This window comes from Hippocampus zosterae, chromosome 10 (assembly GCF_025434085.1).
Source record: "Hippocampus zosterae strain Florida chromosome 10, ASM2543408v3, whole genome shotgun sequence".
NCBI lineage: Eukaryota > Metazoa > Chordata > Actinopteri > Syngnathiformes > Syngnathidae > Hippocampus > Hippocampus zosterae.
Window position 1 is genome coordinate 6,612,452 of NC_067460.1, and position 13,215 is coordinate 6,625,666.

General features: G+C 42.1%; 1 protein-coding gene across 1 annotated transcript; it reads left to right on the forward strand.

Annotated features, from left to right (window-relative positions):
* The first annotated feature begins 369 nt into the window (after positions 1–369).
* On the forward strand, positions 370–9,694 carry ywhae1 (tyrosine 3-monooxygenase/tryptophan 5-monooxygenase activation protein, epsilon polypeptide 1). Its single transcript, XM_052079096.1, is given in 6 exon segments — positions 370–630; positions 4,217–4,416; positions 4,877–4,983; positions 5,113–5,319; positions 5,481–5,617; positions 8,601–9,694. Coding segments are annotated over 6 exon segments (771 nt in total). The 5' UTR covers positions 370–566; the 3' UTR covers positions 8,657–9,694.
* The last annotated feature ends 3,521 nt before the right edge of the window (positions 9,695–13,215 follow it).

Genomic DNA, 13,215 nt, shown 5'->3' on the forward strand with positions numbered 1-13,215 from the left:
TAGGGAAATTACAGATCACTCTTGCAACAGAACGATAACTCTCAAGGAGTTTTGTAACCTGGTTAAATACAAAGGTCAACAAACTTAAAACGAAAAGGAAGTCCCGCCAGAAAATAACCAAAGATTCATGGGTGTCTCCAAGAGTAGTATCGCCACTAAATAAATGATCAGGGGCGGGGGGCTCTGCAGTTACATGAAATCCCCTTGGACATTGTCAGCGTGTGAGATAAACTCGCGTGGTTTCCCGGTTAGCATATTCCTAAAAATATATTTGGGGGAAGACACGCAACATAATTACACACCATCTCCGTTTAAAGTCAAAGGGTACGTATATCGACGTAACAGAGCAGACGAATCGGGTGCGCGTGCGATTGCCCGGATGAGACTGGCCGCCATTTTTACCCCATCCTCTCTGCTGCCGGTTGGGCGGAACACCGTTCGAATCGACCCAGTTGGTTTCTAGGAACCGCTGACAGACCAGCCAGGCAGGCATATTATCGTGCTCCCCCATCCCGACAAGCCCATTTGTCATTTTAGACGGATCAACACGAGCGGTTCTATTCGCAATGGCTGAGCGAGATGAATGCGTTTACCGGGCAAAACTCGCTGAGCAGGCCGAGCGATATGACGGTAAGCACACTTTGAGTGGGACATGCTCACCGCTGGCGCACCCCCCGCCCCGTCGCTAGATAACTAATGCTAACAGTGGAGCTTTGTTGGCCGTTTTTGCTACTATTACATGTTGCCGGCTACACGGCGAGAGGTAAGCTGCTGTGATTGGAACAAAATGCTCGCGCCTACTGCCGTTGGAAGGCTTTGCTCGCAATTGTCAAACGTGAAAGGGTAACATTAAATAAGTGGCGTCCAGTGGCTCGCGTTAGCGAAAGGGCTCCAACAAAATGGCGGATCAGTAGAGCGTGAGCTGTCAGGAGTTACCTCCCTGCGCCTCAGATCCCAACCGTCTTTCTTGTAAACGCACACAGTGGCGTTGTGAAACTGTTCTTTATCGCTCCCACAAGGGGATTTAGGTTTCGAAGCAAGTTAGTCTAGCGTGTGGTGAGTGGGAGAACAACTGTTGACTAGATGGGCTGCTCCTCTGCAGTTCTCATGGCCGAGCAGTTCAGTTCGATTGACGAAAATGACCCCCTCTTCCTCCCTTTTCTGATCTTGTGCACTCCCGTTAGGCCGTCATACCATTAGTGGTCTCGCAGTGGCTGTTTTTAGACGCCCGCCTGTGCGGCAGTTATAGGTTGCTTAGTAACGTTGAATGAATGTGCCATGACTCACTCACGGGATTTGGAGCTGTGCGAGCGATTGATTGATGGGCTACTGGACTACATGGAGACCTGCCTGGAATGTGGTTAACTTAATGCAGTTTTCTGCAACTGCTCTCAGGTTCATCTTTTTATACGTGAAACGGGTTCACAAATTCTGAACCGAGGGGTGTCGCCGCCATACTTTAGCGTAGCGTGGTCATTCAGTCAGGTAATGCAGGTTTTTTTGTCAGGTACATTGTGGATATTCTGAACCGTTTTGTAAGCCCATGCAGGTTGTCTGTCCTCTTGCTGCCATGTTTAGTGAGTCGGGGTCTCGTGAACAAAAAAGTAAAATACCAGTAATATGTTTGTGGGTAGTCGTGATATACCTTGCTTTATTGATTTTGTATTATTTTTTACGACAGTGAGGTTGCAATATTACAATACTGAATGTCTTTTACTTGTAAGGCCCGTAAATTGTTAAAATTCTTTGTTTTGGCTAGTGTATAATGTAATTTAAGTACATTATAGAGGTGCAAAGACTAATCGACAACTGTTTGATTGTCAAATTCATTGGTAATGCTTTTTATAATCGATTATTCATTTGGATGTTTTTTTTGTTTGTTTGTTTTTTTAGGTAACATTGTCCGAATCCTCGGGAGTTTCAGCTTCTCAACAGAAAATAATTGTCCAATTTCTCTCGTCCTCCATCAAATTACACAAATCATCTTTGTGTTGAATCAAAATAAAGCATTTTGCTTTTACTTTGGAAAACAATGATCAAGAATATGGCTCAATTTTCGGACATGTTACGGACCAAACTAGTAACTGGATCATAACTCTTTTCTGTGTGTGCATTTTCTTAACAGTCATTTTGCAATCATGTCCTGTTTTTGATTAAAGGGGTGGAAATTAAAACTTACTTTTATTTGATTAATCCGTTAATCAACAAACTCAATGGATTAATCGACTATAACAATCATTAGTTGCAACCCAACTTCAGTCTGATGCTAGAAGATATTTAGTTATGTTTATTTTGGCCCATCAGTAGGAGCAGTTAAATATGACTCCACTAACTTTTGGCTCACTTAGAATATAACTCTTGTACTTGAATCACATTTTTGGTTTGGATTGTTTGATAATACAGGCCTGAGGATTTCGGAAATTTACAGTAACCGTTTTTCGGTTCCGTAGGATTACCCAATGGGTAACCACGGTAACTAATTTTGGGTTCCGTAAGTGTTCATCACGGGTACCCATTTTCCTATTTTGACTGATATTCATAATCAAGAATTCTGATACTCAAAAATAGAATGTCTGAAGGGTAAATGTTTGAACACTATGCATTAACAATGAACATTACATCAGCAGCCGTGTACTCCAGGTTTATTAAAAAAATTAATGAATCAAAATATGTTGTACTCATATGGCATCATGAATACAGCATAAAACAAAATCAAGAGTATTTTTCCAGTCTCAAACTGCAAAGATTAACTTGCTGGTAATCGTTAATACAGGTAAGTATTGATGTGGCTTGACGTCCTCTTCCCAAGACGATGCATGTATAATGTAACCTACCGGTACTATCAATTTGATGAATCTACTTCACGTCATTGTTAGCATGTTAACATTAGCATTACTACACCTTGTGACGAATGTTTTATTCATAAAGTTACCATGCTACAACCATTAAAATTATAGAATAACCAAAACTGTTTCAGAATATTTTTCATAGGGATTAGCCTGTAGATCCAATGACCAATTTGCCTCAGAATCGTGCCTTCCGTCGTATCTCGCTCTCGTGTTCTGTGCATACATCACAGGTGAGTTTAGTGATACGCCCTTCGGACGATTCATACGAAAAATCAGACTGGCACTCCCATTTCTTAAATGTCGTAATTTGTAGACCTTTGGGTGATTTTCTTCGCCGCCATCTCAAACTTTCACCCGCGCAATTTCTCAGTTTGCGGACTAAAATAGCAACCCGCATGTGCACAGAACGTTATCTGTTCCCCCCCCCCCAAAAAAAAACCACTGAAAACAAAACGAAAGTAAATTAGAAGAAACACAACACACCACAAACAAACATACAGGCACAGTGAAATTGCATTGATCACATATAGGAGAGATTTGATCGCATACAGTCAACTCGTGTGCGGTGACTATTACGGGAAACGATTTTTCGGTACCGTCAAAATGATGCCATGGAAACAACACGCTACTAGTAACGATTGTTACCGTGAAATCCTCATGCCTATAATGTAAGCACAAGTGTTTTCAACCAGTAGTGTAATGTGTTATCGAGATCTGTTGCTCTCGTGGTCCCAAATTATTTTTTTCTTGTTTGTGAATTTGTATCATCACGCTTGTAACATTCAGACTTTGCTCTCATACTTTCTTTTTTTTCCTGCATAATTTTACAGTGTTTCTTTTCGGTATGGAAACAACAATCCTGCATTGTCCTGAATATAATGTAAAATTATGCATTTGTACTTTGAGCAGCAACATAATTGCATACATTTCTGTGGTAGCAAGAGCATCCATCCATTCATTATCTAATCCACTTATCCTCACGAGGTTCGCGGGCTGGAGCATCCCAGCTGTCTTCGGGCACCAGACAAGGTACACCCTGAACTGGTTTCCAGCCGATCGCAGGACACCCATAGACAAAACAACCGTTCGTGCTCACGGTCACGGTATCTATTTTGCCGAATTATTGACTCACATGATTGGAAACCTCTGTGTGCGGCTATAAAAAGAGTAATACACAATATTTTTTACTGTTGTATCTTGCTGCAAGGTGGCATCAATTTTGAATGTTGATCAAATAAAATTTGGCGTTTAGAGCAGATGGCAGACAGCTGGTGGCTCATGCATCAGAACATGGAAACGATGCACAGGGGATTCTCAAAAATTGAACCAATGTGTTGAAATGAGTGTTGCGTGTGTCTCGTCAACAGAGATGGTGGTGTTTATGAAGAATGTGGCGGGCATGGATGTGGAGCTCACAGTGGAGGAGAGGAACCTACTATCAGTGGCTTACAAGAATGTGATTGGCGCTAGGAGAGCTTCCTGGAGGATAATCAGCAGCATTGAACAGCGAGATGAGAGCAAGGGTGAAGAAGAGAAATTGAAGATGGTCCGGGAGTACAGGAAAACGGTAACACATTTCTCAGACAAAACGTAACGGCCCCTAAACATGTAATATAACTTCTCCCATTGTTGCGAATGTGCTTCACAATTCAAAGTGTCTTATGTACTGATGTGAGCTCACCACCTATCACTAATACACACTACGATCTGCTTCAGAACAGACTGCATCTGAGTCATAGCTGGCAACTTGTGCACTCGCTTGCCTTTATGAAAGGAAATAAGAGCTGGGCTATTACTCAGGGAGAGGCCTGAGTGTGTCACGGAGAAGGGAAGGGGAGGGGAGCTGTTCAATTGCAGTCAATAGTTTACTGGGTAATCCTGCTGAAACGGTTACACTTTAACCAATTAGACATCTACCGGTACATTTTTAGAATTGAACATTGGAGCTAAAAAAAACATGGGCGAGTTACCATTTATATTTGGTTGGCATTAACATTTGTCTGATTTTGTGTGCGTGTGTGTGTCAGGTTGAAGATGAGCTGAAGTCAATCTGTGGTGACATTCTGGAGGCGTTGGAAAGACACCTACTCCCCTCCGCTGTTGCTGGAGAGTCCAAAGTCTTCTAGAACAAAATGTGTGTGTGTGGTCTCACTGTTCGAAAGAAGAAAAAAGCGTTGATGGTCCCCAGCATCATTATACGTGTGACAACAAGAACACGACTTCATGACAAGCCACGTTTCTTTTTCTTTTTGTACAATTTCAGGAAGGGCGACTACCACCGGTACTTGGCAGAGTTTGCCACAGGCAATGGCAGAAAAGAAGCAGCCGAGCAGAGCCTGGTGGCCTACAAAACCGCTACTGATCTTGCCACGACAGAGCTGCCACCCACTCACCCCATTCGCCTTGGCCTCGCGCTCAACTTCTCCGTCTTCTACTATGAGATCCTCAACTCACCGGATCGTGCTTGCAGGTTCTTGTTGTGGCTGTCCAATATTTTAATACTGCCGTGTTAAGTCAACTCAACCTGTTGGTCTTTTCATTTAGCTGTATGAGCAACCAAGTCCGTTTTGACCAGAATGAGAAACTGCTTTGTATAAATTGAGTCGACCAAGTAACTGCTTTTCTGCTCAGGTTGGCAAAGGCTGCGTTTGATGACGCAATTGCAGAACTGGACACGCTGAGTGAAGATAGCTACAAAGACTCCACACTTATCATGCAGTTGTTACGCGACAACCTGACATTATGGACTTCAGATATGCAGGGAGAAGGTGAGATGCAAGTTGTCGCTTTGATTTGTCTCCCTCTTTTTCCACAAACTGATGTTGATACACTGAAAAACACGATGCCTGCTCGCTTGTTGGCACCTACTTATAGTTGCTGTCTTGTGAAAAACAATGGATTAAAATAATGGTGTACTCATATGGCAGCATACCACAAAATCAGAGCATTTTTTCCAGTCTCATACTGCAATGATTAACTTACTGGTAATCATTAATACATTATTAAGTATTAATGTGGCTTGACATCCTCTTCCCAAGACAATCCATGTGTAATCTACTATCAATTTGAAAAAATAATCTACCACACGTTATCGTTAGTTTTACCGACAGTTAACATTAGCATTACTACACCTTGTGACGAATGTTTTATTCCTAAAGTTACCATGCTACAACCAGTAAATTGTAGAATAACCAAGACTGTTTCATAATAATTTTCATAGCAATTAGCCTATAGATCTAATGACCAACTTCAATACTTGCCTTGGAATCGTGCCTCCTGTCGTATCTCGCTCTCGTGTTCTGTGCATACATCACAGGTGGGTTTAGTGATAGGCCTTCGGACGATTCATACGGCTGATTGACTGGCATTCCCATTTCTTAAATGTTGTAATTCGCAGACCTTTGTGTTTATTTTTATTTTTTTCGCTGCCATCTCAAACTGTCATCTGCGCGCTTTTCACAGTTTCCGGACTAAAATAGCAACCCGCATGCGCACATAACGTTATCTGTTCCGCCCCAACACTGAAAACAAAATGAAAGTAAATTCGAAGAAACACGCTCGCACGCCACACCACAAACACACACACAGGCACAGTAAAATCGCATTGATCGCACGGGAGAGATTCGGTCGCATACAGTCAACTCTTGTGGTGTGACTTTTCCGGAAAACAATTTTTCGGTACTGTGAAAATGACGCCACGGAAACGACACGCGACCGGTAACGATTGTTACCGTGAAATCCTCAGGCCTGATGTTTTTAACAGGACAGTGACATAATGAAAAGAGCGCATGTTTAACCATTGACATTAAAGTACTGTACTGTACCAAAAAGGAGCACCACTGAGCACTAAGTCAGACTTTGATCACTCACAGTTTTTGCCCAAAACATGAATACACTTAATTGGGACACAAGCATGTGTTGACAAATGGCCACTACTTTCTTTGCAATTGTAGTTTTCATTGACAAAGATTCCACAAATCAGCCGTAACTGGAGGAGACCCATACGTTTTCAGCCTCAACGTACTTTGATATTTTTTTTTCCGTTTGTTTGACTGTAAACGGTGAGTTTTGGAGGCAATGTAATATGCAATTGGAGCTTATGCTTGACTTGTTGACTGGTCGATGGAAGTAATTTGAGAACACAAACAGCCGAGAAGTTCTGCAGGCTACACTCAAATGCTGAACACATGCACAGAGTTTTCAGTGTTTGCGGCTGGTCAAATGGACAACCAAAATGGCTGCTTGTTTTGACAGCTGTTTGCGTCAATGTACAGGAAGTCCTCGGTTTGCGACAGAGTTCATTTCTGTTCCTGCGGCTCTGATGTAAACCTGGATTTGTATGGTCTGTCACTAACGTATGCTAACATAGTTAACATTGTTGTTGCGGTAAATAGTAGTACAATAACCACTTTAAGGCGATCAAAATGAAATATTGAACAATGGAAATCATCATGTGTGGCAGTACGCGAGCATGCACCGTTCTTTCTTCTGCCACATGAAAACATACTCTTGCACGGCTGCATCAACTAGTTCATTTCATGCCATTCAATATCCTCAGACAGTCGTAAACTCAGGGACCACCTCTAATCATACTCGATAGTAGGTCAGCTCGTAATAGTTATTTTATACTTCAAAGTTCTACACTAACTTTTACACTAGCAGCCCATGTGAGACGTACAGGATGTGGTTGTACCCTTTTTGGGGAGGTACAGCATGACCATATTTGCTGACATATAAGAGTCAGTTTCATCGGATGTAAAGATTGACAGTGAATCAATATATCTGCAAAACATTTTGCTGTAACAAACTTTGTTTGCAACAAGCGGTGACTGACAAATTTTCAAACATATTTCAAATAACTTAAAATTAAGATTAAAAATTTTGGAAAAGCGGGGAAACAACCTCACAATGCAGAGTTTGTGGGTTCGATTCCAGCTCCGGCCTCTCTGTTGCATGTTCTCCCCGGGCCTGCGTGGGTTTTCTCCGGGTACTCCAGTTTCCTCCCGCATTCCCAAAACATGCATGGCAGGCTGATTGAACACTCTAAATCAGGCATGTTTAGCTCCGGTCGTGGAGGGCCACTGTCGTGCCTGTTTTCCATCTCTCCGGGCTGCAACACACCTGATTCACATGATCAGCTCATCAGCCGGCTCTGAAGCGGCATTAGAACGATCCTGATTATTTTAATCAGGTGTGTTGCTCCTGGGAAAGCTGGAAAACGGGCAGCACAGTGGCCCTCGAGGACCGACTTTGGACACCCCTGCTCTAAATTTTCCCTCTAGGTGTGAGTGTGAGCGCGGATGGTTGTTCGTCTGTGTCATGCGATTGGCTGGCAACCGGTTCAGGGTGCCCCCGCCTACTGCCTGGGATAGGCTCCAGCAACCCCCGCGACCCTTGTGAGGATGAAGCGGATCAGAATGGATGGACAACATGATTTACAGTTGTGGGAGGAGCTGGCTGGCTGGCTGAGAGAGCGAGCGAGAGCCACAAATGCGGAAAGAAGCCTTTGTGCTTAGCGGTGCGTGGCTCTGTCAAGGCAAAATTGACAATTATAATAAGCAGATTTGACTTTAATAAGAAAAAGGAACAAGTGCAATCAACACAGCCATCTCTGCAGTGCCTCCCCGGTCCAATAATCATCTGCGGATTTGCCTCGTGGCGATCGATGCAACATATGTGTGTTGGTTGTGGTGTGAAAGTGCCACCCGTTTGCGTTTCTCACTGACACAACTTTGGTGTCTGATGTTGCAGGAGAAGAACAGACCACAGAAGCACTGCAGGATGTGGAGGACGAAGCACAGACTTAGAGAAGACTTGGTCACTATCAGCCAACAACTTGTGACCCCCAAAACTCAACCAACTGACGCCCCTTGACCTCCTTGATTTTCCTCCCTCTTGTCCCGCCCCCTTTCCCTCCCCGCTCTTGTCTTCAGCCTCTGCTACTCCAGGACCCAACAGGGCCCCAGAGGTTGATCAGTTTGTTTTTCCTCGTTTTTTTTTCCATGTTTTTTTTTTGTTTTGTTTTGTTTTACATTTTACATAAGCCCTTACACCTCTACCACTTCATTCAGTCAGGAAATTCAATGTTAGAGAGACAAAGAGAAGCCCCTGGGTTTTATTTTATTTTGTTCCTGGTACACGTTTTCTTTGTATGTTTCTTTTTGCTTTTCCTCAATATTTTTATCAGTTGCTGGATGTATTGAGAATCTTTCTTAATGTAATTACAGAAATTAACTTTTATTACTGAAAATGTTGACTATTAATTAATGGGAGCTATTTTATCTTTGTTTTTAGTGATTCAATGTTAACTTTTTCATGGGCACTTTGGAGAGCTGCAAGTGTCTTTGTTTTTTTATGTTTGTATTTCGGAGGACGTTGGCAACATTTGTGATATCCACGTGGGGCAAAGAAGTGCTATTACACGGCAGTCTTTTTTTCTCTTCTGTTTGATGTAGGTGTCTTTGGACTGTACTTTGTGCTCGATACTGTAACAGTGCACATACGCCTGAAGGTTGCATTATCACTTGCTGTTTGAATCATGGGTAGGGAAAAAAAGACAAGTCTCAGTTTGGCCCTACTTCATAGAGAGCCTAAAAACACAGTTGTTTGCGCTCGCAAGTATTCTTTTCTGGAGCTTTCCACAACTTTGTACTAAACTTCCATTTGGTTGAGTGCGTGTTTCACTGCAGGTTCTTTTGCTTCTCTTGTTTTGCTGCATCTTGTGTAACTTGGAGCTAATTTGTACTACTGGATATCTGACTGGAGCCACAGACAGGGAATCTGTATTGTTCTTACTGAAACACAGCATGGAATTAACATTAAACAATCTAAATTAAAAGAAGAAACATTCTGTCTTGTTTTTGTCATGGAATGCTATTTTGGAAAATGTTTTCTTTGTGTATGGGATGGTGGTACATCAGTCTTTCCCAAGTGAGTATTGGGGGTGGCGTGGCTCAGCCTCAGTGAGTGGCTGTCTCCCAACGAGGTTGTGGATTCCATCCTCAGTCCATGTGACCATGTCAAAGTCTCCGTGAGCAAGATATTGAACCCCCTTTGCGACTGATGCTGCATCATCAGGAGGCGAATGAGGAGTTGGTGCGAAGTACCGGTAATTTGAATGCCTTCTCGATGGAAAAGTGCTATACAGTGATACTTCGCGATTCACTTATTACGGATTCAGTGCATCGCAGATTTTTCCAAAGTACTGTATTCAGAAAAAAAGGCCAAATGACTCGGAGGTTTTGTACATGCCTGTACTGTATACTGTATGCAGCGGGCACTCCTTCAAGGCGCATGATTGGTTCCTGGTGCGACATCGACCAATGACAGCACCGAGTGGATTTATCCCGTGAGCTGATTGGCTGCGCATCTTCGCAGCCCCGCCCAGCACCTTTAGTGTCATCACGCTGGTGACTCTTCCGGTATACTGTCTCTTCTGTTGTTTCTACGTACGCATTGGAGAGAGAGAGTGAGAGAGGGCAGGTGTGGACCTGTCCGAAAGCAGCAGCACGTCTCTCTTTGCCTCCTTATCAATATCGATTAACTGTCTTATCATTAACACATCGGCTGCGCGGGGATAGCTGGCTGGTGGAGGCTAACGGTGGCTACAACTTCAGAGCGTCAAATGAGGACCGCCCTCTATGCGACTAGCGCAAGTCTCTTCGCTTCTCTCAGAAGACGATGCTAATGAATGTTAATTAGGGTATAAGGTTTTATAATTAAATATTTAAGTAAACATGTGTACTGCTATAGTCTCTGTCTCAAAAATGTAAAGTATAAATACTGTTTACATATTTAAAAAATGCTGGTACCCACAAACCCTTACACAAAAATTCATTGGGGGGGGCAACCCGACTTCGCGATTTTTCACTTGGCGGCAGGGTCTCGGTCCCCATTAACCACGATAAGTGAGAGATCACTGTATTGTATGAGTGAAAGTCAGTTTACAAGAATGTGTTCTATTGTATCTCCACTAGTCTAACCACGGTATTTTGATTAATATTGTGTTGGTGGAATCTGAATTGAGTAGCAAAGCCACCCGTTTTTATACATCAACGGGCAGACGTTTTGACACTTGCTGGCCACTAAATGATATCACAGTAGCTCAGCTCGGGTACTAACAATCATGGCTCTGCTTGTTAATGTCACATGACCAAACTCAGAAAACGGAACCCTCCCTTTTTGTGACAAAAAATATCTATAGTATCTGCCACAACTATCAATTTTCAGGTAGATTTGCACATTCTGCAAATCTGCCGGGTAAGCGATTTTAAACAATAGAAACCAAATCAATTACAACAACACAGAGGACTAGTATTTGATTTTTGTTTTTATCAGTATAAATAATGTGTTGGACATGATCGTGACTATATTGTGCAAGAGGCACTTGTGGCTGATCAATGCCTCGATAGGAAGGAGTGTTGGTTACAAGGTGGGTAGGTACAGTGGATTTAGAAAGACAACACACCCCTTTTCAAATTCAAGGGTTTTGTGCTGGTTTGTATTAAAATAACAACCAAGATAAGTGCTTTCAAAGCGTCCCACCATTAATGCGACCTCTAATGTGTACAAATCATTGAAGCAAGTTAAATCTTTTCGCGAGTGGAAGGAAAAATGGAAAATGTGATTGTACAAGTGCGCACACCCCTTTGAGGAGGCACGGCGATCCACAGCTTGTGGTCACATGAATCCTGAAGAGGGCAGCAAGGTTCACCTAATCTTGACTGGACAGTCACACTCGCACCATCCCCACGACTGCACAGTATACTGTATGCCAGCTGGTGGTGAGTGGGCCTTATGAGGCCATAACGTAAGCACCACAACTTTGATTTCAATTTCCCCTGTAAGGTGGCTTGAGGCTTGAAGTAATCTAATCGACATCCTCATTGACTTCCTGTGGAAATTCATGCGGCATGCTTCACAAGGGTCGTCAAGTGTCCGACTGAAGAAAGAAAATGTCAGTGAAATATTATGAACTTCCTCTGCTGCAGATACACTCAATATAAATAGCCACGGTTATTTTCGGTTGCCATTTGTGAGATTTTCTCCACCCAGTTCTGACTAGAGAGCTGAGTGTGCATGTGGCATCTGATTGCAATGACTCCGCTGCAAACCTACAGAACAGAATTCACTATTCTGCATTTTTTCGGTGTATTCTCGGTGTAAATGTATAAGATCATAAAACATATGGATGTATGAGACAAAGTTAACATAAAATGCAGTTATTTATTTAGGACGGAAAAAAAATCTTTGTGAAAAAGTACTCATTGGGCCACTGTCAGGTGTAAGAACTGAAAACGAGTGTTTTCAAAAACAAGCTATGACTTTAACACATCACTAGAGAAGTTTTGGTGCATTCTTCAATTCAGCATCACTGTAGTATTTTCGAGCATGAAGGCCGGTCTTTTTATGATTATGTCACAGCATTTCAATCAGACTATGCCACTCCAAAATCTTAATTACCGGTATGTATTGTTCTTGAATTGCTGGTATGTTTCCAAACACTGCAAAATGCCCATTTTCCATTTTACTGATTCTACCCCGAAACAACCTGTTTCCACCCGGAATGATCGCTTTTCCATTACACTTTTTGAAGGCGGGCCGATTACGCTGGAATTGTTCTCAGAACCTCTTCCAACCTAGCTCAAGAACAGAGGCTGAGGAGGGTCGTTAGGTCACTGTCATCTGATTGTCTGCCAGATGTCGTTGATATCTACTGTATTTCTTATTTGATAGGGTGAAATGGATAAGATGATAGATAAATAAATGAATAGCATTCTTACCTAGAACTTAAAAATAACAAAAATAAACAATCAAACAAAATAGTTCCCATTTACATGTTCTATTTAGACCACCACCAAAATGGTGGCGCCAGGTTGCCCACAAGAACCACTTTAACATTCAAAAACATTGCTCAGCAGTGACACATGTCCATTTTTTGTTGTTCCTATTCTATATATAAAAACTAAATAAAAGCTCCACTTGCAGAAAGTTGCATCAGATCTTTTTCTTTGTTGCTCTTCTTTCTAAATCACACTTGCATAAATAATACAACCATTTCATACTGATAATGCAAAAACAAAAAAAATTAAACAAGAAAAAGTAGCTTTTGACCAAATTAAAGCGTTAATGAAGAAAAGATTCCATCCAAAACAACATTGAAAAAATGATTCATCCCAAAATAATTTAGGGACATTTGTTACATAAGACATGTGTATCAAACTGATAAGCCTACACAATACAATACATGCACATTAATCAGTACCCAAGAAGTACAGTATTTCTCAGTTTCAAAAAGTTTGGTGACACCTGATTGACTTCTTCTGACATGATTATGATTTAGCTTTTCATTGACGTTTTTTAACGT